Here is a 26,887-nt window from a genome sequence, read left to right on the forward strand (position 1 = left end):
TGTATATGTAATTTGTACGTGTAAAACAAAGGACTTAGGCTGAGAACTGCTCTCAAAATGAGATGCTGGTTGCATTTTGATGGTAGAGGAAGTAAACTTCCTACATGTTACTTCAGAGCTCAGACAGCACCAGCACAGAGACCAAGGAGGCTGGGTTGTCCTGGATTCTATACTGCTGATGTACTGAAGTTACCCTTCACGCTGGGTCCTGGCTGCCAGTGGGATCTGAACGTATGGCTTCATGCAATGCGTCTCTTGTATGTGAGCAGTCTTCTTGAAAGGAAATGTTCTGGGCCTTGTTAGCAAGAATTTAGCTTATACTCTGTAACATGATAGCAAGTCAAAACCAATTAAATGATAATTTTAATAGAGTTTGCAATTTACTGCTGAAAAAAGTGATATTTATTTCCAAGAGAGTAAACCCCTGACTCAAACAGGAAAAAAAACTTCAATAACTGGATAAGAGAAAGCACTTTGTGTGCATGGTTCATAATATCCTTACTCATTTTTGGAAATTTGAAACTACATCCTGATGCAGCTGGAAGCACAGAAACTGCCATCTATGGTATAGCTACGTTGTACTGTGACTTCTTTAATCAAGCTTGTAGTCAGTCATAAAGGGAGATTATCTAAAAAATGGATTTTGAAGTGTGGATATTAATTATTTTAACTTAACAAGTGGCAGTATGAGTTGAGTTTGGAGTGAGTTAGACTGACTCGTGTCACTGCTGCTTTGCTTGTTGGCTGAGAAGAACACAACTGGTTTCAGAGAAGAATCCTCTGTGAAAGGTGATTTCCATCTTCACAACTTGCCCTATCTGTCATGCCTATTAAAAAAAAAAAATTAGAGCTATTTAACTGTTACTGGTTTCTTTTTTGTTTGTTTGTTTCAATTATTAAACACTTACCTAGATTGCTAACATTTTAGGTTAGGAGTTCTTTCAGGGTTTCTTTTGTATCAACTGTGAGTTGACTTGTACAGCACTACATGCAAATGTTAAATGCTGTAACGTGTTGGTGCCAGCTCATCCTCAAGAAGAGCTGAGCAAATATGGTTCCCCTAGTGAAGTGGGGCAGCCCGTGCCTAGTACAGCTCTGCTGGGAAGGAGAAGCTCTGCTGTGGGGTGCAGCTTTGCCATGGTTGGCACCCACCTGGGGCTGGCTGTGGTGATGCTGGGAAGGCATATGCAGAGCTGGGAGCTGCAGGCCCTGGGTCAAGCAGCCAGGAGCGCAGCCAGCCATTCGGGGCCACGGAGTGCAGCGTTCTCTTCTGGGTGAAGAGAAGCCATTCCAAAAGGGAGAGGAAGAAATAAATGTCTGCTGCGTTTTATTGTGCCAAAAGGGTTACCTAAGTTCTTGGAATTAAGTTTGTCCTGTAACTTTCTCAAGCTGTTGTAAAGTTGAATGTATTCCCTCCTGTCCTCCCCTTTTTCCTTTTGCGTTAGTGAGACACAATAATTGCAACAGGATGTTCAAAGGTCTTCCTGTATTCCTAGCAAAACGGACTTGTCTCATGCTGCTTTCTAAATTAAATGAGAAACAGTGTATACTAAAGAGGTGAACATTGCCACCTCAGAAAAATAAGGAGACTTGAATTGTTACCAGTTTCACGATTCTCATTTATTGTGAGCTGTAGATTCTTTCCTAAAAATAAATATTTTCATAAATTTCTGTTCTTAAACTGTGACTCAAATCATAATTTCTGTAGAGCATAAAGCAATTTTTTTTGCTAATATTAAAAGCATATTCTACATATTGGTCACAAATATGGGGAAAAGCATCACGTAATTGTAACTTCTCTGAAATATTCAGTAACTGATGCAAATGCATCTTAAGGGATAGAAAAAAAGATTGCTTTGTGAAATGAGGTTCTACAGTCATAACAGAAGGATTTGCAACTTTCCTGCCACTTTTTTACCCTTCTGTTTTTAACCCGTGGCCATGATCTGGATAAGACATAAGGCTTTCAAAAAACATAGTAGCTCTGAGCAGTGCCAATATAAAACGTTTTTCATTTAAGTGCTACACTGTTGAATGTTCTGAACAACTCAAATACAAAATTGTGCCCTCAGATATCAGTAGGAAGACAACCCAGAGTAATTTAGTGTTCCAGTTGCTGAGCCATTATAATGTGAATGGTTTTAGCAGTGGATTGGGTGAGTGTGTTACTTGGATGTGTCTGGATCAGTCTCTTTTGTCTCTTTTGTCTTTTTTTACACAAAAGTGCCCCCAAAAATGGAGGAGGAGGTATGGGGAAGCATGAAAATTAGTTACAACACGATTCCAGCCAGGACTGTCAGCTGTGAGAGGTGCTTCTTGCTCCTGTCAGCTGACTTGTTTTGCAAATTTGCAGAAAACAACTCTTTTTCCAGACTTTGCTTTAGAAATTAGCCTGCAAGTTGGTTTAATAATTTATCTAGGGAAATGATAGCATTTTCAGCTCACACAGGGCAACTCCTTCCTGCAGAAATAAGTAGTGGCTTTTGTTGTTGGTTGTACTAAATTCATGGCAAATTTTTTATAGTGCTGTTTTGAGTGCAGAACCTGATAATGAGTCTGAAAATTCGTAAAACTAACACATGACCCCATAAACTCCCCTAGCACTTGGAATTTCAGTCAAAAGCCTTCTAGAGACGCAGTAGAAAGACTGTCGTGCACTTTACGGATGGATGTTGCAATTTGCTGTGTCAGACCTGTAGTTATCTTTTTGTATAGTGAGGAGTATGTCTAGAAGGTGTTTCTTGCTGTTTTTCAGATGTTGGGCTTGTTTAAGCTTATGGAAGTGCTACTGAATGAGATAAAATACAGACAAGGAGCCTGCGCACTGGTAAAACACTGCTGTTTGTACAGCTGCAGAGCAGTTAATAGAGGCATGCTGGGTTTTTGTTTTTTGTTGTTTTTTTTTTTAATGCAAAGAACCAGACCAGAATGGGAATCTGAATAGTCCTATACTGTCTCAAAGCTATATGCATCCTTAGTTAGCTGGGCTGATTATGGAGGAGAAAGCAGCCTGTCCTATACTATGCTGTTAATTATTTTCTCGAAGAGGGACAATGCAAGTTGCAGTCTTGATGTGTGGTTTCAGTTAGCTTTTAAAACAACATTTGTATTACAATTCAGATAAATTTTCTGTGTTGTCTGAAAGAAAATGTGCTTCTTGTTCACTTTTTCAAAGCAATTTAGAGTTTCTGTAAGGATTGCACAAATTGATGTTGAGTAAATGCAGTTTAACTGTCTTCTGTTCATGCATCTTAAGAATACGGAAAGAAGTAAGAATAGAGAGAGATGAAAACATTAGTCATCTGTCATCAGCATATGATACTTTGAGATAGGGGGAATTGATACTGTCTTGTAGAATTAGTTTAATTTTAGGGGGATGCCAGCCTTGGAGCAGGAAGCGTGTACTTGTTTTTACAAGGAAAGCTAGTTCTGAAAATATCTAAAACAACATAGGAAGAAGGTAAAAATTGGAAATATTGCTAACCAAGCTGAAAACCTCAAATTTTTCTCCCAGTCTAAAAAAGTATCCTGCTTTGAATATTTACAGTGTTAATACCACACAGAAGAAATCTTCAACAGTTATGGATAAAAATTTGTAGGAAAAATATCACTAACTGCTGCAGCTTATTTGTTTACTAATGCTAGAATGGAGGATTGAGGGGGAAAGAAGTGAAGTCCTTGGCAAGATTTTGAATCACATCAATTGAAAAATGTGACAAAGTACAGTCCTTTCGTAATTGGTTACATCTTTGGCCAATGTACTTGAAATATGTATTTGAATCAGTTTCTGATGTCTGTCTGGATTTTATTATAGAGCTAAATATTGTCATTTTTTCTAGTATAATTTTTAAAAGGTCCTACACCGAGATGCATTGTATTATCTGAAGTACAAAAAAAATATTCAAAACATCCTCAAATTTTGTTTTTTAATCTTTTTCATAGCTTCAAAATAACACATATCCCTCACATTTTTCTGAAATATCAGTTTGTTAATTTAGAAGATTGTGGCTTTCCTTGAAGTTTTGAAGATTCTGAATAACTATGATCTGAATAATGTCTAGTTTAAATCAGTCAGTCAAATATATGTAGCATTTTTTTCTCTGCTTTGATGGCATGCCAGAAACATGTAATCAAATTTACATGTCTGGATTTGCATTTAGTAACTAATCTTCCACATATGTAATTTAGAAAATCTTTTTTGTTTGGGTATTTTGATTTAAGAATTTAGACAACATTTTAAGAAATGTTCTTGGTTACTATTACTGTGAATCATAGTCTCTTGTGATTGCTTACAGATTAGATTTTGCTAATGCTAGATTGTTTCTCAAACCTGAACTTCATGTTGTAGGACGTTCACTGGAAATTGCAGACATGTAATGCGTCAGCTAAGGTGATTTCCAATATTGAAGCCCAGAACTCTAGAAGGAAATATGTAGGTGTATTCCATATAATATTTTTAATCTATAACCATGATTATGCTAATTAATTACTTGATCTGTATGATCTCCTCCATTCTTTTTGTACAGCTCCCATTTTTCCTATTCTTGAATAAGAAATAGGCTTGCCAAGGATGTCCCACATATCTGGGGGTGAGCTAGGTAAAGAATTTTGCCTCAACTCTTAAGAACTGAACCGTCTCTCAGCTATAACAGAAATCTGTGATAAGAAGAAAATTTTCCATGAGAAGAACTCATTTCTGTGAAATAGGAGAGGGAGGGCTGAAACTCCGGAGCATAAACGTATTGCTAGCATGCAATCATATTCCTATTTGAAAAGTGAGGCTTGCAAGAATCATGTAAAACTCTGGCATCTGTGCCTGCTGTGAGCAATGGTAGATGGCTCCCTCACTCTTCGTACTGTACTCCTACCACTTAATTCAGGCCACATGCTAATAAGGAAGGAAATTAGAATTTCTTTTTAAATTAAACATTTTTAAAAGGTGCAATAAATATTAGAAATTCACGTTGGAACTGTGAGATGACTTCTACAAGCAGAAAACGGAACGTACATCTTGCTAATTATTTTTCAGATTAGAGGGCCAAGCCATGGAATCAATCACAAATTTTCATTGCTTTTTCTTTTTTCATGTGTTTTTGGCAATGGGAGTGAAATGGAGAACCAATGCATTTTGATGAAGTGCTCATTTTTACCTGAATTTTGTAATGGCAGTTATAGTTTGTAATAGCATAGTTTCAAGATCTTTTGGTTGTTCTTGGTCCCATAATACTGAATTTCACTACTTTTTAAGGCTTTGATTCAAAGATGCACAGCCATTTCTACAAATTACATCCAGGTAATTAGGCAGAGTTCATAGGTAGCAGGCATTGTGAAGCGCTAGGAAATATTCGTAAGGCACTTCAGTTAGTTAGAGAACTGGGCTACTGCGGAAGCTTAGCGTGAAGGCTGCAATTCTGGTTCCACTGAAATATGTGGCAAAACTGCCGCTGACTTCAATGAGGTCAACAGCTCTTCGGTTGTAAAGAGACTTGAATAAATACCCTCCATAATTCTTTCCTTGTTTTAGTGGCACTTCATGCTGGCATTTGGGTGCAAATGTCATGATATCGTATTTTTGTTTCAGAACTGTGAAAATAGGTGAATATATCAGAGTCCGTGTGGTCTTTGCAAGAGAAAATTCTGCACCAGCTGTCCCTGCTAGTCTTTAAGGCTTTGTAGGAGAGAGACACCTTACAAAAAGCGAGATAGACATGGCATTTTGTTCCATCTGGAATCTGAGAGCATTGCATCAAGGAGACTTCAAGAGCTGCAGTTGCTATAGTGATGCTTGCAGTGATGTTTTTCAGAACTTATTTTCTTTGAACACATATTAAAAGTAAAGCTTAAGAAAATGAAAGTTGACAGCCTAGGACTCGTTTAGCTTTAAACTGTGGCTTGTGTGGAATCTTTTAAATCAATATATGCATATCAGGAAAACTGTATAAAATGGAAGGAATGTCTGTTCTGTTCCTCCTGCTGCCAAAAGTAAGTTCTTCTTAATAGGAAAAGAAAAATCTAGATTCTTTTAAGATATTGTTTGTGCTGGAGTAGGATTAGTGTATGTTTCAGTAGAAGATGATGGGGCTCTGTGTGTAGATCCCAAGGGAATTTGATTGTTTGTAACGCTTTGTAAACAGACACTGCTATGAGGAGCTTATGTCTGATTACAGCATGGCAAGATATTTCATGTTCTACTTCTTCCATTTCCTCTCCTGTTTCCCCATCCAAGTGGTCTCAGTTGAGACTCCAGCATGGCTGTTCCAAAAAGGAGCAGCAAGTGTTGCAGCATTTCCCAGTGTCTGCCCTGACATCATCTCTGACTGTAACACTGGCATTTTGCACTTGACTGGAATTAAATAATTGCAGTACAATCTAAGCAAAGTGTAAATGTTGAAGTGTGTATACTAAAATGTTGTAGAAGTGAGAAATGTGGATTAAATCTGGTGGTAGGAGAAGCTCTGCCAGGGTTCTGTATAGTCTGCTTGCCAGGGCTCCTCTGAAAGCCCTTGTGCTGTACTGAATAGGAGGCACTTTGAGGTAATCTTCCTTTCCCCTGAAAAGTCTCTGGTGTCTAATAAGCACCTTTTCTTTCAGCTGGAGCAGTTGTACTGCCTCTCACCTTCACTAACTTCTCTTTAGGAATTAGTATCCAGGAGGTCTTTTTTTTCTTGTCAAACTAGTTGAAAATAGCAACTGTGCTATGTTTTATTGTGAGGACTGAGCTTAATACAAAGTATTTTTTTCTCTCACCATCTGAACTACAGAGCAGATGTGGTTAAGGAGGGGACTTGTATTTCTGTGTGGATAGGAACAAACCAATGTGGGAGAAATCTCCACAGATGGCTGTGCAGCACTGTGCCCATTTGGTGAATACTTGCAGGCCCTGATTCTTGTGCTTTCCCTGATTTTGGAGATACAGAAGTGTTACCCGTGAAATGAGAGAACAATAGGGACTGATAAACACTTCTTAATAATAGGCAATGTAACGATAAAATGGCCTTTATGAACTTTTTTACATTTTCAGTCCATCCTCATTTGAAACCATGAGTTGATTCCTGTCCCAGTTTTTCTAGTCAGAGCAAAGGCACGGTGCAGTGACAAGGGGCAAAAATGGCCAAATGTGGACGTGAAGTCTCAGGCTGAAGAATGCCAAAGCCAGTAGCAAGGAAGGTGTGTTCAGTTTAACACACATTAGCATGGCGGTTTTGTTGATGCTTTTTTTAATAGATAGAAAAGGGAGTGAACTCATTTCCTCATGATAGATATAAGTTGTGGTAGAATTGAATGAAAGGTATAGAGTGACTTGGTGATTTGGCAGTCAGTTTTAGAAACCATACTGTACATGCAGAGAGTGACCTATAAAAGGTGTCTTGTGGGAGGAACTGGCAGCTGCTGTCAAATGCATCATAGGGGAACAGCAAGGAAATGACAGATGGAAAAACGAGTGAGAGACTGAATGTGGTAGGGCTTTGAAAGCAAAGATGGGAAGTATGATGAAAAAATGAGATCTTTTCAGAAAGAACATGATAGATGGCATATTTTGGGCAGACAGAAAAAATGTTATGAGGTAATAAGTAATAATAAGATAAGAACTTTTGTTTTGACTGCTTGGATCAAGATGCTCTTTTACCCATTAAATATGATCAACAAGACAGAGAGAGGACCTTGCTGCTTGAAGAGTGTGAAGGTGAAATAGGAGGGAAATAGGAGGGAACATAATAATGAACTCTGCACTGGAGAGGAGAATGTACATTTAAGTATGATGGGACAGGTCCTGCAGTCTTGGTTTCAGTAGCGTTTAAAGTCCAAATACCGCTCTTATAATATGGTATTTTATGAGTGTATTCGGAGATTGCTGAATTTCGTTGTACTTCATTTATTTTGTATTTTTTTTAGTTACAAATCAGTAATTTTGCAAAGCCTGTGAGCTGTCGTGTCCTGTTAACATTCTTTTGTTATGTTGAAAATACCCTCAAACTTGATTTTGATATAGAAAAATTGATTATTTTTGTTTAGGACTTTATTTACCTTCTTCTTTTTTTCTTATTAGCTTAGTAGTGGATTGAGAAGTATTCAGCTGAAGGGAATGCTGGCTTTCTGCTGAAAGACTTTCTGTAGTTTATGCACTCATTAATAGTGTAGAGAAATTGTAGCCAATACTGAATGGAGTTCCTTGTTTTTTGTCCATGAGATGCTCCCATTTCCCTGTAAGTGGCATTCACTGCCTTGCTGTCACAGATGAGAATGGTTGTACCCTAAACATGACTTGTATTTTTTTTCTTGTTTTGTGTTCTATTCTTCCTTTTACAGAGAACGGATTTACTTGTTTGCCAATATTTTCATTATTTTACTTCCAATTTTGCATCAATACCCATGTCATACATACTTCGCAGTTCAGTGTTCTCAAAGGGAACTTACATCACACTAATTAGGAAAAAATAATGAAGCTGAGTTTGAGATGCTTTTTCTCCTCTCTGAAATCAAGCTGATTTTGCTATTGCGAGCTTCTTCATTTTAACTTCTGTTACTATTTTCTGGTCCCTGAAAAATACAGTGACTAGGTAACATTACAACCCACATGAATCAAAGTATTTCCTGTTTTCTTGTCTTCATTGTCTGCATTGACATGCAACTATGATTTAAAAAATAAATAAATAAAAGAAGTAAAATAGCTTATAAAAGTGGAGTTGCTAATGAAGCTTGGAATTAAGCCTTTTGTAGACTATCTTAGTAGTCTTTACTTGTATAGATAGGTCAGGACAAAGAATTCCAAGAGCTTTTACATAGGAGTGGAAAAAAAAAGTTTGCAAGCTTGTAAGATTTACCTTTTAGTATTATAGCATCAAGGCAACAATAAGACTTAGAGAAATAACTTTTTTTTTTTGAGGATGAATCTGTGGTAAGCTTCTTTCTACTACCCTGCTTCGTTGAGGCAGAGCACTGACAAACTGTGAATGGCAATTGTTTCATCTCCTAGGAGGATGTTCAAAGACTTTTAAATCTCCAGAAGGTGAGGGAAAGAAGACAAGCTGGAAAAGAAACAAGGAAGGGAAGAATGAACTACTTAATCTAAAAGCTTTCTGGAAAGCCATACTTTGAATAAGTAACTGGTGCATATTTGTACTTCTGCAGTTACCCCAAGGCAGTCAGTTTTTCTCATCTGACTGTGAAATTCTGACTTTAACTGCGGCTTCTGAGATATGAAGGCCATATCCATATCAGTAGCTAGAAATTGTGATCAAGATGATTTTTTTTATTTTCCCTGGAGTCCTAGGATTCAGTATCTCATTCCAAATGACATAGACCAAGCTAGAGTTAGTCAAAGCAAACCATATGCAGCAAAAAAATACCACATCTATATTTATGATAGCAAGATACAGCTTTATTGTCCATTAAAATTACCTACCGGAGGCATTAATTCAATTGGTTCTTGGTCTTGGATTTGCTTCAGTGTCATCTGAAAGGAGGGGGGGAGTTACCGGATAAATGAATCACTAATATAATTTCCTTCCACATCTGAATTTTCTTTATAGTTAATAAATTGTAAATTTCCTTTACAGTTGTATCAAGTTAGAGTGATGCAATCATTCTGCTATTACCAGTATTGCAACTCATAAAGATAACATTGAAAGAACATGACACTGAAACGTTAGTAAGATATTAGTAGAAAATCTAAAGATACTTCCTGTTTTTGTTTAGCAGTGCTGTAAACACTTGAGTATCTTGTTAAATACTGGGTTCTGTTGCTTTCCTACTTAGTAGTAGCTCCAGGCAGAACAATAATTATTTCTCATAACCTTAAGGAGTGTTTGGGCATTTAAGGTGCCATCATAGTATTTCAACACTAATTAATATTAAAGATACTTCATTTGTTGAGGGGTACTGGAAGTTTAAGTCTTGCAATTTTTTCTACACTTGAACTGAAAAACCATTTGAGAACATTTTGAATACAAATCTGTATCTTCCAAATTGTACAGTTTTAGTCTTTCCATTATTGTATCCTAGAGTCTCATAGGACCTAGGAGTTTGGCATTGGTTTTATTTTTAGTGAGATTTTGGGAAAAGATTGAGAAGTCAAACCGTAACTGTGCAACCTGACAGTGTTCAGTATTTCTCTTCACTTGTTCATTTTGTCAGCTTTCACTGTAAATGCAGTTTATAATACTTTCTGAAAGTGCATGTAATTTATATTCCTAAAGTTCCTTTTTTTTAATGTACAATTAAACAAAGAGTTAATGTCACATTATTCTGATGTACCGGTTTCTCAACAATGGAGTATTTGTGAAAACACTTTCCAAATAAGGTAGCCATCTATAGTCTGTGATAATCAGCTGTGATGGTACAGAGGCAGCTGGTTTCTTAATACTTTGATTGCAGCATTAGTTTGTCTCAGATTCTGAAAACCTGTCTGATCCTGTTCATGTGTTTAGTGAAGTTAGTGGAATAAATTATATATTGTCTGAAGAGTCTAAAACGCATGTTCAGGTTATGAGCTTTATTTTCTCTGTGCTTGTTGATTTTTCCTTCTTTTTGATGGCTGTTTTTTAAAGTCATGTTCTAAAACTGTTTATCAAAAAAAAAAAAAAAGCACTTACATTCATTTAGCAATGGAAGGATTTGTAACTTAATCACCAGAAATAGTTCTTATCTGGCTTATCACCATGTCAAGTAACTTAGACTCAGATCAGGATCTATTAGTTACAGAGATATTGCAAATAGGATTTCCGTTATACAAATGAGGCTTATATTAGAGTATTCTGTACAACTATTTTGTTTATGTAGAAACATTAACTTTAAAAATACATGTGCAAACATGTTTTTCCATGTTATACTCTAATTTTCACAGATTAGAGCCAGCTTGCTGAAAAGAAAGTATAGGAATTAATAAATCTGATCTGAATTTCTTAAGCTGCTGTTTAAATGTTTATTGCAAGTTACATTGCTTTCTAATGTTTTTACTTTAAATTAAACAGAAAAGTTTGCCTTACTCAATTCATAAACTATTAACATCCTCTGTAGCGGCTGTCATAATTCTTGATCATAGTTTTCTTTCTAGAGCCATCTAAACCAAACTACTAATATTTGTCCAATGTCCCTATATACCGCTCTGTGCTTTTGAAAGACTAAGGTCTTCAAAAAAGTCAAAAGTTTAGAGGGAAAAATTAGATATTTTTGTTGTTAGTTAGGGTTTGTCTTTGTTGCTTCCTTCTTTGTCCCAAGTACCATGATGCTGTTTGTGCTTATTTCCTGCCCTTAGACCATGTCTGGTTCAGAAAATGTGTGAACTCAGAGATCATGGACAAGTGCTCCCTGTGCCTGCGGTGGGGAGCTGGGCAGTGTGTGGGGCAGCCCCCAGGAAGAGTCCCTGCGCTCACCTCACCGCCTGTGCATTCTGGGCTGTGGCCTTGCTTGCTAATGGCCCGAAGAACCTGAGGTTTTCTGCTATTGTATCTTGCAGGATATCTTAACCCGTGCTACCTGAGCGGGGGTCTGGGCTTAGGATGGTCTTTGGAGCATAACTGTAGTCACTGTTCTCAGATGTGTAATGCAAATTGTGAAGCAGATTGATCGCAGCCTTCTCTTTAAGTGTCTGTGTTTTTGGGAGTGCCCTCTTCCATGTTACCTGCTGTTAGCGTGGGAATGCTGGTACGAGGCAGCTGTGACAGGCATCAAGCCATCAGCTAAGTGCGAGGACCTTCAAATGGAATAAAACTTAAATGACAACATAGTCAACTAGAATCATTAAAAGCAAACTTCTCCTTGTGGAAAATTAGTGGGGGTTTTTGTTTTGTTTCCTTCTCCCCTGAAGTTTGTTTCTGTGGTGTGAGCCACAGTACTTCAATTCCACAGACAGGAAATCCTTGAAGTGAGTGTATTCAGTGCTGGCTTGTCTGCATCTACCAGCTGTGGCCATCAATGTCTAACACCATAACATAACACCAATAAATATATGAACAATAACTCTGTTCAGAGGGCTGGTACTTCTGAGGTTTGTCAAAGGTCACCATTTTCTGTTTTTGCCCATTTCAACAAACACATAAAGATACATAAGTATCTTGACCTCACAGTTCTTTCCATACCTCCTGTCAGGTAGGGAAGGTGGTGCAGTGGTGTTTGAAGCAGGTCCCAGTTCCTGCAGCAGCCCGCAGTTTTAGTCCTTATTAGCACTCTGTCCTTTGTGTAAGTCAGCTTTCACCTTACATTGGCTATATTTAAGGTGCCTAGGGAGTTGTTGTGCTGAGTTGAGGGTTTGTGGGATGTTTTGTGGCACACCATCAAGTGCCTTGAAGATAAAGGCTTGGGAGTTTTTGAACTTGCAGGTATATTTTTTGAGGATTTCCAAAAAAGTGAGAGCCTTGGCACACTTGGAAAGCAGAGCAGCATGAAAGCTTGTTTCTGCCTTCTGCTCCTCTTGTCATTTGTCTCAGGGTTTAAGACTTCAGAGGCAAATAGACTACATTTGTGTGGTGAGCCAAAAGGTAATGTAATGTGTATTACTGAGGGCAAAATATGATTACATTCTTGGATCACAGAACGTTTCCCCATTTTCAGATGTTTCAGCGTATCACCATTAGTGTAAGCTTCCTACAAATGTTGTAAGGAGAACTTTTGTAACATACTGTGAAGGACAGACGGTATGGGTACTATCTTGTTCCAAACTGAAGATACTGAAAAGTATTCCAGAAAATCTTTGTGATAGTATACCCAGAGGAAAAGGCATCCGAGCTTACAAGGAATGTGAGTATAGTCAAAGGCCAGGAGGAACACCCAGTAACAGGCTTTTCTTTCAGTGAGATCTGAAATAGACTTTAAAATAATGGATTTTGCTCTGGAAAGTTTGTTACATCTTATTTTGGGGCAGAAATGCCACATCATTAGTTTGCTTTACTGTTGCTTTTGCTGCAGAGTTTCCTGTGTTATTCCATGCAGATACTTCAGTTTGACAGCCCAGATAAACAGAAGCCAGACACTCATACCCAGAAAAAAATCCCTGAACTCCAGTCTAGGGCAAAGATAAAGAATCCAGGCTCTTTCAACTCTGTGAGTAGACATTGACCAGTGGACAAAATTGTGTGACTAAGGCTGAGATGTTTTCTGGTCTGACATAATTGCTTAACAGAAACATTAATATACTTATTTTTCTCTGAATACAAACATAGTTCTTTAGGAAGTGAATAATATTAAAAAGCAAGGAAAAAAGACATGAAAAAATGCTAGGTTTGTTTAAATCCTGTAACGTGCTATTTCATGCTTTCAGAAGATTAATGTAGGCTGGGATTTTTCCAGGAGGCCTGGAGGAGTTGGTTGTCTAAAATCCCACGGAGTCGGTGAAAGCCAGCTACTTACTTCCCTATTTTTCCACAAATCTAGGCTTAAATGCCCATGAGTATATGTTGTAATAAGATTTACTTACATAATGTTGAAGTTATGTATTAAAACTCACTTACAAAACCTTTTCTGTTAAACTTATACCATTTGCTTTTGACCAACATCATGAGCCTTTGAGTAGATTCTTTCTGAACTGACTGATGTGCATGCAAAGACTGGGATTCTTATCAGCTCATAAGATAAGCAACTGTTTCATCTTGAGACAAGGTGATGGGAGGACAGAAGACTGTTCAGATTGGACAATTTGATTTGAAACCATTTGATTTGAACACTCCCCAGCAAATCTGCTTCTTCAAATTCAGTGATATTGTTAAAGCTCTGATACTGTTGCAGAAAGCAAGCGTTAGGACTCCAGAAAAATTTTTTTTGTGTTGTCCTCCACTAATATGCTTAGATTCCTTCATAAGTGAGTGTTGAAGATATTCCATGATTTGATACTTCCATGATATTTAATGGTTTAATCGTTTAAGTTTTATACTTTCAGTATTTTTTAAAAAACTGTGTGATTGAACGTCGCCAGTCTTGTGTCAGCATTGAGCTGAGATAACATTATCTTTTTTAACATGCCAGTGTCAGCTTTTCGCTGCTAGCCACTGATATATTTAGGAATTTCTTGGCCAGACTGATATAGTTCCTCCACTACCTGTTTGTTACATGTACTTCCTTTTAATTATCTTGTTAAAAATTGATGGTAATTTAGCATGTGGAAAGAAGATGGTAGGAAGGAACCTGCTGAACTAGACAGACTTACAGTGAAAATGAATGTCCTCAGTGTTACCAGCGGTGCACAACAACAGAATCTTAAAGAAAGTACTGAATCATTTAGGAATGTAGCTTCTTGTTTAGATGTATGTTTTCTGGAGGAAGTTGTTAAGGGGGTAGGTCACATTAGTGGGCAAAGTAGAGGTAATAGAAGGTCATGTTGATAGGGCTGTCATTTAGACTTTAGGATACTTGGCTTTAATTCTCTAGTGTGTCCTCCTGTGACCCTGGCTGAGTCAATGCAATACCTCTTCATTAGATTCTTCTTTAGATTCAGCTTGATCTCGTCTCATGCCAGATGAAAAATGCTACAGCCTCATGATGTAAACCATGAACCAGTATTAACTCCACTGCTTCAAATTTGCTTAAAATGATTGACTTTTGTCCCGCAGTTTTTATGCCAGAACACAGGTATCGTTAGCTTTCTTGCAACTGTTGTGTAGGCAGTGTAATTACTGTATCCTGTGCTCATGCTAGTTGGATCAAAATGGATTTTGTGACAGTTCATGATTCACATGAGGTTTGCCCAGCAAGGTGGTCTGGTTGTCCTCTGAAACATTTAGGAAGTTGAGGAAACAAGGCACTGAAACAGCATATGGGCAGTAAGCTCAGGTCAGCATAAAGTCTGCCAGTGTATGTGGTCTACATAATGTCAGCTGCTAGCAGTAAATCTCTGCTGTCACTCTCCCTCAGGGCTGCTCTCACTTAATCTGGATTCTTCTAAAGTAGTGCTTCCTTTTAGAGAAAATTTGAGGGAAGAGAGAACAAGGCCTTAGTTGAAGAACTGGAATTATGTACTTTTTGGCCAATCCATGCTTTTCTACTTATGTCATTTCTTGTACTTATGTTACCCCTTATATGGTGTATGTGTGCTGCACCAGCAAGCTGCAAAGGGAGCATATGTTGGTGGCATGCTGGCAGTGAGGCTCTTTGCATTGGGTATCCGTCAGGTCAGCGCAGCTCAAGAGGAGGCCACAGGTCATGTCCTGCAGTGGTGGTGCCTGAGTGGGAACCAAGCTGTGAATTTCATATACAACATGCTGCCAAGTGACCTGGTTCTGTTTTATTCCTTTAGTTACCTGAAGGCAGCAGACCACTAGTACTTCTGAATGCAGTTGATACACCAATTTGTGAAAGGACTGTTTAAGAACACAACAGGAAAAAGTTGGCGTCGCTGTTGTTGCTGATAGTGTTTATCAGCAGACAACAATGTTAGAAAGCAAAGAAGGGGAAAAGAGATTTCAAAATTACTTACTTTCTTAAAGACTAGATCGAGGAAAATGAAAGACTAAAGTATATCCATGTGCAGAAAAAAAGGCACTTGAATTTTTTAGTGTCAAATGATTTTAATAGAAAAGGGTCTTATAACGACCATAAATGATTTAATCATGTGTGTGCTCAGTTACTTAGTCAATTGAAAATGGATATCAGTACTAGCAGTCATTTTAGTTTTGGCACCAGTCCTCAGTCAGAGCCTGGCTTTGTGTAATTGCCAGCATTTGAAACTGATATGTTGTACAGCAAAAGCAGAGAAAACCAAAATAAGTTTTGTCAATGAAGACTAGGAACATGCAATATTGTGAATAGATTATTCCAAATTTTAACATTAAGTATAAACTGTCAGGGTTTTATTGTCACAATGTATTTTGCAGTGTATCTTGGGGGTACATACTATGTCCTGTAAAACACTGGAGGAAATTTTAATGATTGTGATGTTTGTTTCCTGACATTTTTAGAGGGAGACAAAAGGTTATAACTGCAGATGTAACTTTCCGAGGCACCTTCTTTACTTGCCTGCTTCCCTTCTGGTATTTCCTTCTGTATTTTCTCCTTGCACTTTTCCCTTCTTTCTTATTGCTTCTCTTTAAAATACTAATACAGCGCTTGTGTTTATGGAGCCTATGTGGAGAGCCTCTAGAATAGAAGTTCCCCATAGATCAGTGGGCTGTGCATGGTGCCGCTCATGACCAAATGCTCAAAAAGTCCTCAGGCCATTTCTTATTGTTTTAAACCTTTATGCTCACATTCCCAGTCCTTAAGCAGGCAATTTACTTCTCTTCCTGACCAGTCAGTCCAGACCTCTACTGCTATTTGGTCAACTGTGCTACAAAACAGTGTATTGGAAACTTAAATATGTGGAAGATTGCAATCAATTCAGCTTTTTTTTTTTATCCCAGTACATTAGTATTAAAGATGGTCTGTCTGCAGAAGAATGACTTGTTTCAAAAGAAGTCTGTACGTGACATTTTCATGCAAGTGTGTACACATTTCGATATATTTGTAGTTAGAGTCTCTGAGGAGAAAAAAACATGAAAAAGGCAGCAGTAAAGAGATTGCTAGGTGATCATTTCTTCAGGGTTCTTTTTCTCCCTACCTCGTGTCAGAACACAGAAGTCAGTAGTTGAAAAGATATTCTCAAAGGAGCCTCCTGGTATACTTCAAGGTGGTATTTTAATCACCTTCCTTTTGCTAGCTTGCATCCTGAAGACACATGCTATCTCATAACCCAGCCTCTAGGGTGAAGATGCTGCCCCGGATTGTACACATAAAAGAACTTCACCAAGAGCTGGCAGGATCGAAAGAAAAGAACTTCTGTGTCTTTGGCCCGTCTGATTAAAATCTCACTAATTAAAGGACCACTCACAGGAAAAAAAAAAATCTTAATCATTTCAAAAAATCTGTTGCAGCCTAATGAGGTTCCCAGTTGAATGTATACTGGCCTACATTTAAAGAAATCCTATTAAAAGCAAGCAAATATTCAGAATCCTTTTCCTTTTTTTAAAAAAAAAATTTTATTTCTAACTCCGCACCTACATGGTCGTGAAGACAGTTGGACTTAGATACCATTTTGGTAATTATATATCTCTGATGCCAGAAAGTCTGTTTGCCAAGGTTACGTGCAAATCTGTCTTCTGATAACTAGCTCAGATTCCTTTATTCATGACTTCCACATTGTGAAATGCATTGCCTGACATTAATTGCAGAGCTGAAAATTTTGGTGTTTATCCTGCCAATTAGAACAGGGAGTAGAATAATTCTCTGTAGCATTTCCTTCCTTTCCCCTTCCCTTTACACTTGATGCGAGTTCAATATACAACATTGAATAGATGTAAGGACAGGAAGTGTTGATTAAATACTAATGGAACCAACTTCCTATGCTATTAATAAAAACATGAGTTATGTTTTAAGGATTTGCAGTTGGATTCCTGTAACTTTTGGTATTTCTGTTGTAATTGTTTTCAGTAGTTATATTCTCCAGGAATACAAAATAATTGCAAAAGAATGAGTGTATTAGTATATTTTAAGTAATAGCAATGTATAATTTTTTTAATTCATTGTAACATATATGAATCATATTTGTTGCACGTAAGATTTCTGACACAGTAGATACACTTGTAAATTTATTTTAATTTTATTTTTTCAAATCTTTGCTGTCCAGAAATACTTCTTCCCTCTGTAAAACATAGCGGGAGTAAAAGAATGATCCAGGGAAACTATGGTTAATTCCCACTTCCTTTAGGAACACAAGAAAGTAGTTTAACTTGGTCTGATTCCCCATTCTTCTGTCAGAATATAACAGTAAGATTTCAGTGCCTCCTGAAAGTTAAGTCTGTTAATGTGTGTGTGGCCATCAGGTGCAGCAGTAACCAACAGCCAAACAAGAAAGCTGAGTACATGTAGTATTTCTTAGGTCACTTATTTAAACACCCACTTTAATGCTGCTCATGTTTCAAGCATGAAACTTTGAAACTGGCTTTTTGAAGTTAATTTTTGCATGAGATGGAAGTGTAAAATGGGCTAGGGAAAACCAACTTTTTTTTCCCTTTCTGTGGCAAGGAGGTAAAGCGCTTGCTCCACTTTTTGGGAATGGTGCCTCTCATTCTTGTTGTTGGAAATCCCTGCTGGATGAGAGAACTGATTTTTCAGTTAACTTCATTATTTTTATTAAATTATTTTGTTATAGTTTGTTTTGCTTTTTTATAACTATTTGTTATAGTTCAAGGGAAATCGAAAATAGGCATTTCATAACAAATCTTTTTTACTAGATGTTCAAATTGTACTCTTTTGGCCCTTTCAATATTAGCTCCATGTATTTCCAGTTGTCTGTAGTTTCAGTAGTTTGTGACATGTAAGCACTCAATTGTCATTTGCTTGAAAATCTCATTGCATCTGTTATTGAAAGTGAATTAGAAAAGATCTGAACGTGTGAGTTCTGTGTGACAAAGAAATATATTTTACAATAAAATTCACCTATTTTAAATGATAATAAAAGTCTCGAAAATCCTTCTTTCTTCTTATATACTTAAAAAGAATTTAGTGGGTTTTTTCAATTTTGGAGGTAGCCTTTAATGTGACTTATTCCTTTTCTTGGTAATTTTAGAAATGTGGGAATTATTACTTTTTATTGCGTACTGATTAATCATATAGTTGTGATTTAAGAACAGTGAACTCTCTCCAGAGAAGTCTTCCACCCCTGTCTCTCAACCAGAAGAATTTGTTAGTTTGATCCAGTGGGTTTAGAATCTTTGGAAGAATGAATATACATGTATTTGGCATTTTTTTCTCTTTGTTATGTTTTAGTCCTAGTGATGAAAGAGTTGTTATAGACTTTCACATTAGTTAGAGCAACGGCAGTCCAGATAAATGGTTTTAGCGTAGTTGTTTTTACGATGCTTAGCTTGTGCAGGAGTAAAAAGGTGAAGGGGGCTGTGGCAGAGTTGCTCCAGGGTGATATCTCTTAATAAGAGCAGAGTTATGAAAGATGGATTCAGCAGTGCTGCTGACACCCTTGGAAACCTGTTCTGCTGCTTGCTTTGGTGCTAGGTTTGTTAGAGCACAATGCTGGGCATTTCTGAGCATCTCTGGGAAGATACTGCTTAGCTTGACCTGTAATTGGCCTCTGTGTTTCGCTGGTTTGAAGATGTGGACAGGTGGCTGAGGCCCAGCTCAGCCTGCACCTGGCTTAGCTCTTGGCTCCTGAGCTGACTGAAGCTGACAGAAAGGGTTGTCCACGAGGAGCATGCCTACAGGCAGAGGAGCAATGGCACTGTGCATGAGTACGAAGAGTTCTGTTGTAATACAGTTTAGATTTTTATAGTAGTATCTGTGTTTTTGGTGAGGGAAGGTTTTAGGCAAACTCATCTAGGCTACTGACTGCTTCCAGGGCCTGACTTCAAGTTTTCCGATACTAAAAGTTTTTGGAGCTGACTTGTTCCAATGACTGGCAGAGTGAAACCGTATTACTAGATTCCCAGAGCAGGAATGTGCAGAAACCGTGCAAGGAAATTGAAGTGACTCATCTATTCTGTAGTTCTTCCGGATGGTTTCTCGAGATCTGAGTGTCCCACCCAATTCTCCTTGGCATTAGAGCTTCAACAATGAACCTACAGAGACCGTAGAAAAAACTCCTGTTCTCCAGATGTTCCAAGCCATCAGGGAAGGGGCAAGGGTCAGCAGAGTACTGCAGTGGATACTGCTCCCATAGGGCCTGTGCTACTCTCGGTTATAATCGAAGCATGAATGTGCAGAGGTCAGGATGAAAACTCTAGTTCTTGGGTGCGTAACCTTTATTTGTGTTGGAAAAGTTTCCCACTGAGATCATCTGACATTAAACTGTGTGGCAAGTGAACTTGCACTTCTATTGGTATGCTAGAAAACTGATAAAGACAGGCACTTATATGCTATCATTTTCTCATGATTACCTCTTCCCTACCTCTGCAGATATTGTTGTGGGGCTGTACATTTTCTTCAAATCAGAAAAGCCTTTGGTAGCAATGATTGTTTTTCTGTGGTGCATGGTTGGACAGCATCCAGTACAACAGTTAAGAACTTCTGTTTTTTCAAGTAGCTTCACCAAGTCCTTGCCTCTCAAGCGTGATCCTAATAGATAGAAAGGTGGAGAGTCTAGAAAAGATGGCAGTTAAGGTGGTCTGTGCCTCAGAACGTGATGCATGTAACTATACCTTATATATCTGCGCATGGAAAGCAAAACTAATAATAATAAAAAAAAAAATCCCCCCCTGAGTTCAGAGGGAAAACTTTTTTTAATCAACTGAGGTATTATGAAAGTGGACTTTTCCTGGAATTCCATGGAGTTTTTGTTTTTGCTTTCCCCCCAAAAAATATAATTAAACCACAGAACAGTGCACAAAACGAAACAGGTTTTTGATATCCAAATCTGTCTGATTTTTGATAATCAAATATGCTTTGTAAGTTCTATTCTTTTTAATCTATTTTTCCCAGTAAGGGAATAGATCATGAAAGCTCATCTTGCAGCAATTTGAGCAGTTCATAAACAAGCAACAACATGAGTGACCTTCGTCCCATTCTGCTATTGCACTCAACTTATTTAAAAACCTTCGTAGTGTCCCTTAGAGCAGATACATCATGTTTCACAAGAACTTGTAGTTCTGTCCCATTCCCTCTTGAATATTATATTTCAATGATAATCTTTTTCCTTTTTGATTTTCAAAGTTAGACAACTCCTGCTCTCTTGCAGTAGTGGATTGCTATCCTTTCCTACATTGTTTCATGTCCATTCCTGTGTTGTGAAGCAGGGAATGTAGGACAGATGCTTCACGCCTGGCATACTCAGCTGTTCCTGAGAATAAAACTACTGTGTGCTACTGGCAAGGGCTGCTTGAGGCAGCTCATGCTAGATCTTAAAATATGACCTTTTTGTCCTCAGCAACTCAGCTAATTTCTACTTATTTAGAAAGAAAATGTTAGTTGTGAAATTTGTGCAACTTGAGTTTCTCAACATAGAGCTCCTACTTCATAATGAATGCTTATTGCCTCGAAACTCAAGTTACAGGTGTAAAGGATAAATTGTACACCGACCAGTGCATAGTAAGGTGAATGAGTAACATGGCCTAGATTACTGCAGTATGTGGAGCTGCAAGTGATTGAATTACAGTGGCTTAAGAAGTTCCTGTCCCTTCCACTAAGAGTTTTACCGCTACTGAACTGACATGCAGCTGAGCTGATCATACGTGCCCCACCAGACCATTGAAAAACACTAAGTTGTGCTATTTTAATTACTGCTGCTGCAGAATGAGCTAGGAGTCGCTGTCAGATGGCTATTCTCATCGGTGTAGCTATTTATAGTTGTCTCAGTGTAAGAGAATATTGAGTTTTGAATCTTTAATGAATAGCAACAGCCTTAGAAGTGAGACACGTATTTGAATCTAGATCTCTTGTTTTGTCATTCTGTTATTAAATCGTCTGCGCCAATAATACAGTGAAACAGCATTTTTGCAGTAAGTCTGCCTTGTTGAAACACAGCATCTTTGGAGTTGATGCTGCAGAATGACAAAACAAATTCTTGATGAGGAAATATTTTGCATGTAGCCAGTACCTTTAGTAATTGACAACAATATTCTACAATTTTATTTTAAGTTTAGAATCACTTTTCCCAAAATATCGCTTGTCACCTACTCAGCCTTGTGTTTTTCTGCTGCCGGTGCTTTCACATGAGCTTAAGAACTGGATGAAATCTACTCACTGAGATGCATAGTACGATTTCTTACTGAGATGGGGACTTTGCTGAGCTGTACTTCTGAATAACATTTATTGTGTTGTAGTTACACATCTAATTTTCCAAGCATTTTATAAAATCATATCCAAGTGAAGAATGAAGATACTCTATATAGCATATTCACTACAAATGTAGGATTTATTTTTCTTGGTCTTGTTTTTCTAACGACTTTGTTGTTAGAATGTGTTTTCTCTTCCTAGAGAAGAGATGATAGTGGCATATCAGCTTGGCTGAGTTCTTTACCGAAGGTGACATACTCATAAAATCACTGTGGGGATTTTTGTTTAAAACATCTGAATTCTTAAGATACTCAATTTTTGAAGCTTGTCAATCAAATATTCTCCTTAAAATCAGTATGCCGTTTGTCATTTATTTTTTTTAAATAAACTCAAGGATTTTCTCAGGTGATCATATGTGTTAACTTTTGTACTCTTTTTGTGTATGAAGTGTTCCTGCTGGACGTCCTGTGGAGAGAATCTATGTACAGCATTGCTCTTATTTACAGTCAGTATTCCACAGGTCCGTTGGTCCGAGTTGTATGGGTTTTACTCAGCTGTTTGTATTTCTGTTGGTGGTTGTAAATGTTGTGTGAAATAGCCCAAATTAGTGGGTTGCTGGAGAAAATGAAGTCAGTGCAACAGATGGATAAAAGGTGGAAAAAAGAGAGATCGGTGCAGGGGGAACATGACACTGCGTTAAGGCAGCACTGGCTTGGATGGCACTCTGAACAAGGTTGGCTTGATTTACAACCTGGAAGCAATTAAGTAACACACGTGGTTGAAGAAACCAGCTAACAGTTGTGTAACTTATGCTTGTGGGCAAATGATGCAGGCTATACAATGAAATTTTCTTCAAACATTTGCAGATCCATTTTGGAATATCTGAGGTTTTTTGTCCTCTTTATAAAAGTAACTTCAGGATTTTTATTTCTGACTGTTGGAGTACAGTTTAAAGAATGAATATTCATAGTTCAGTATGGTGTGGAACACAGGTTTCCAGAAGACTGTAGTCATCCTTTTATTAAAGATAAAATTTTATGAATTAAGTCAGTGACAAAAAATATTTTTCTTTCTTTGTCTAAAGCTGCACAGAGTGAGGAGCGGCTGTGTGCATTTAAGGACCCGTATCAGCAGGACCATGGAATCAGCGAGAGCAGAATCTCCCAAGAGAATGGCACCATTTTGTGCATGAAAGGTAGTACCTGCTATGGACTTTGGGAAAAAACACGAGAAGGAGACATACATCTCGTAAAACAAGGTATGTTACATTTTGTTGTAATTGCGGTAGTTTTTGCTACTCTTCAGCTTTTTGTAATATAGCAAATAAATCTGAGGATGCTCTGTTGCAAAATTGGTTGTTTTGTTTGTGCATTGTACTAATTTAACTTCCCTTTTAGCAATTTTGGGTATGAACAGAAAGTTTTTTGAAACAATGATTTCTAAAAGAGATTAAAGAGTCCAACATACAGTTGAAGGAAATAAAACTCATATTACTTGTTACTTAGGATGTCCAGAGGAAGATAACTGTCTTGAATGTACTTTAGTATACTTACTGATATTATGATAAATTCAAAAGTGAATGTCTCATTAAGTAAAAATGTACGTTCATGTTGATCGGATGTTTGTTAACAAAGGGAACTGCAGCTCTAGAACAAAACTGTGACGTACTAACTGTCAATTCATTATTTTTCTGCTGGTAGCGTGATGGCAGGAAAGGGGTGGAGTGTCTTGCAGTTGCTGAAGATGAGCTTTGATTTCCATTCTTAGGGACTCTGCTTGGTTATTTGGGTACAAGTTAATGTAGTATAAGGTATGAACAGAATGAAAACTAGTTAACAAACATGCAGTTCAGATTGTTCACTTCTGCCCCTACACTACCTCCTTCTATTCCAGGCACTTGTTCATAAACGATGCTTAACTGCCATTGACCAGTTGAAAATTCCAGTAAGATTCCAGTTGACAATGAGAAGGACAGAATTGTTAGAAATTATGCCAGAAGCACCAAATTATAGATGTGGTCTTGTTTTCTAGCTGTAAGAAGACTAAGTCACAGTTCTGTCTAGACTGCGGACGAGATGGTGGTAGTATTGTCTTGGTGTCAGAGAAGTGGGGAATAGGATACATCTGCTTAGAAGGCTCAAGAACCTCAGGTTTTGTCATACTGAGGTTGACAGGTAGACAGCTTTGTTGATCTGTACCACTGCCTGTTTCTTCTCCTTGTCTATCGTAAATTCTGAAAGAAATTGCCCAGTTGTTGGTTCAAGAGATGGTAGTGAAGTCCTGAAACAGATTATGATAACTGTTTCCACTGCACTGTAACATTGAATTCAGAATTATATGGTACTGATTTCTATAGGTGTGCTTAAATTGTGCATGCATTAAAATTAATTTAACACATCCTTTACAAAAATAATTAAATTTACCTCTTTTAACAGGATGCTGGTCTCATATAGGAGACCCACAGGAGTGTCACTTTGAGGAGTGTATAGTTACAACCACCCCTTCCTTGATTCAGAATGGAACATATCGCTTCTGCTGTTGTAGCACTGACTTATGTAATGTCAACTTCACTGAAAACTTCCCACCTCCTGACCCAACTGATACGACGCCTTACAGTAAGTCAGAGGTTTCCGTTTTTGTCATTTCATGGTTGAAGTCATTTAGAGAATGATTTTTCTTTTGTGCACTGTAAAACATGACTTTTCTAACTGTATGCAACAGAAATAGCAAACAGAACAGATCTTTTCCATTTGAAGTTTACTGTGTTTATTTATTCCACGCTGTTCTGCAAAGAATTAGTTAAACGCTTGCAAGAGAAGTATTTGTTTAGGAAACTGCTGAATGCATATTATATTTTCCAAAATGGTCTCTAATCTTGGGTGCTTGGGTGTTTGGATGCCTAAATTCAGAAGCCTGTGGGGATATTCAGAAGAATTCAGATTTATCTTAGAAACAAGCCAGAAAGTTCATTAGAGTTACGGCACATTTGAAAAATCTTCCACATCTGTTGAGTCCTGTTTCATGGATAGATCCGGGCAGCAGAACCAGTCCTAAGACAAAGTGATCAGGCTAGGGAGATTCTCTCTTAACAGTCTTACAGTGCTTTGAAATCTGACTTTTCTTTTGTATATCTCTGGTAGAGATTAACTTTGACTTAACTTTCAAACAGTACTAGTTTGATCGATTTAGTTTTTCCTTGAATTAGATTATCTATGTATTTATTTATTATAAAATTAACGTAGCATCTCGATACAAATCAAGATATTAGATCTGTTAACCTTCAATTACAGAATGAAGGTCATGACTAGCAGACACTCTGTGATGCTGCCTTCCAAGCATTAAGAAGCACAGTTGTTTAGCCTAATCTAAACTTCTGGACAGCCTTTTCTAAATACAAACTGTGAAAGAAAAATTGAATACTGGCAGACTTGTAAATGGAAATGCAACTGCTTCAGCATGTTGAGAGTTCTTTGTCATAGAAAAGTGGTTTGTGAAATGAAGATTACTTTAATGGGATGGTATTTACAGCAACAGAATGTGAAAAAATAGTTTGTTTTTAGGAATGGTAATTCAAAGAATTCACTTAGTGATGATGTTGATGCTTTCAAAAGCAGTTGTAGGATAGAGTTTTTATAAGCAATTCTGGGCAAGATGAGGGCTTGGCATGTTAATGTGAAAAAAAAAAAGTAACCTTTTATTGGGAAAACGTGCAGGAAATTCAGACAGGAAGGAAAAAAAAAAAAGCATAAAGATTGTTCCTTTTCCTCTCCATCCTCCCACAGTAGGGAGACAAAATTCCTATAAAACGACTTGTGCTTGTGCTTCTCTAAGGGTAGAATTTACAGTCTGAATTAATTTAGTTATTGCATGATAACATCTCCAAATAGTTTTTAGACTGAACTTCTAATACTGAAAAATCTAGCCTGACTTGCAAAGTGAGAGGAAAAACATATTAAACGTGTAACACAGTCCTTAATTCACCCAGCTGTAATTGAGTGTTGCAGCATACGTTTCTACTGACTCAAACTGTTTTATGTTATTGTGTCGCCTTCCATTTTCATAATATGCAAAGTTAGCTTTAGGCATAAGCAAAGTAGGTTGCTTTCTGGCACAGTTGTTTGCCTGCGTTGGCTGTGCTAGAGATGGAGATTGGCTGTTCTAGCACCAAGGATGACCTTATTTCCCGTTCTGGTATTTTATTTATAAAGCTCTACTGCCTCATTTGTTGGAGACTGGGCTGCTTCATGCAGTGTAAATTCCATACACACTCAGCACTGTGGAGGTAGATGTTCTAGAAAGTTAGAAGGATGAACAAAGAAAAAGGTTACCCCACAAACTCCTGCAACTTCATGGAACTGGAGCTTGACTGTCCCTTTCCCAGCCCCTTTGACTCTTCTTAGAACCTATTTTAATGCTTTAAGATTTAGTTTTGCCTCCTCAATACTGAGGACAAAATTCTTGCACAGTCCTATGGGAAATCTTCCGGTAATTTTAGTATAACCTCTGAACTGTATATATTCACCTATATTTTTGATAAGATATTAAAAAATATTGTATGTGGAAAAGTTCTTCAGTGACAGAAAATGAGCTATTTGGACAGATAGAACAGTATTTGTCTTCACAATGCTGTAAATTTCAAGGCATGTTTGAATAGTGTGAGGTTAGTTGTATGAAGCCTAATGATTTCAGCCAATACTTAATGTGATGGATCTGTGTGAACTTATAAACTCTTGAGATAAAACCATCCCAAAAATAAATAAATCTATATGATCGCTTGGTTGTGATGTAGGACAAATAACAGTAGCGCACTGAAAAATGTAGCTGGAATATACATGTTCAAGAAGACCAGAAGTAAGTTAATTCAAATTTTTAGATACGTTAGGTACAACAAACCATTGTTCTCATAAAATTCAGGAAGTCTTCTCACAGAAATTACACTTAATTTTTGTCTTCTAGGATATAAAAAAAAAAGTTTGTATCAGAACCGTATCTTCATGGAATGGAGTGCATTATTTTTGTGTACGTTAATTCTCATTTTGTCAGAACACAAATACAGAAAATCCATTCTGTCTTGTAATGAAACATTTATAAACGTGACTAATAAGATCAAGGTCAAACCAGTTTTTGAAGCCTTAAATTTAATCCTTTTTGCTTCTTAATTTGCAGCTGGAAGACAGTCATACATCGGAGTACTCATAATATT

At 37.4% G+C, this 26,887-nt stretch overlaps 1 protein-coding gene across 1 annotated transcript in view; it reads left to right on the plus strand.

The window, feature by feature from the left end:
- Positions 1-26,887, plus strand: part of BMPR2 (bone morphogenetic protein receptor type 2) — a 99,645-nt gene that overhangs the window by 27,501 nt on the left and 45,257 nt on the right. The window contains exons 2-3 of the mRNA XM_021399684.1: positions 22,769-22,942; positions 24,120-24,299. Coding sequence (XP_021255359.1) covers positions 22,769-22,942; positions 24,120-24,299 — 354 coding nt within the window. The remainder of the gene's footprint in view (positions 1-22,768; positions 22,943-24,119; positions 24,300-26,887) is intronic.

The sequence above is a fragment of the Numida meleagris genome, chromosome 5 (genome assembly GCF_002078875.1).
Source record: "Numida meleagris isolate 19003 breed g44 Domestic line chromosome 5, NumMel1.0, whole genome shotgun sequence".
In the NCBI taxonomy this organism is placed as follows: domain Eukaryota; kingdom Metazoa; phylum Chordata; class Aves; order Galliformes; family Numididae; genus Numida; species Numida meleagris.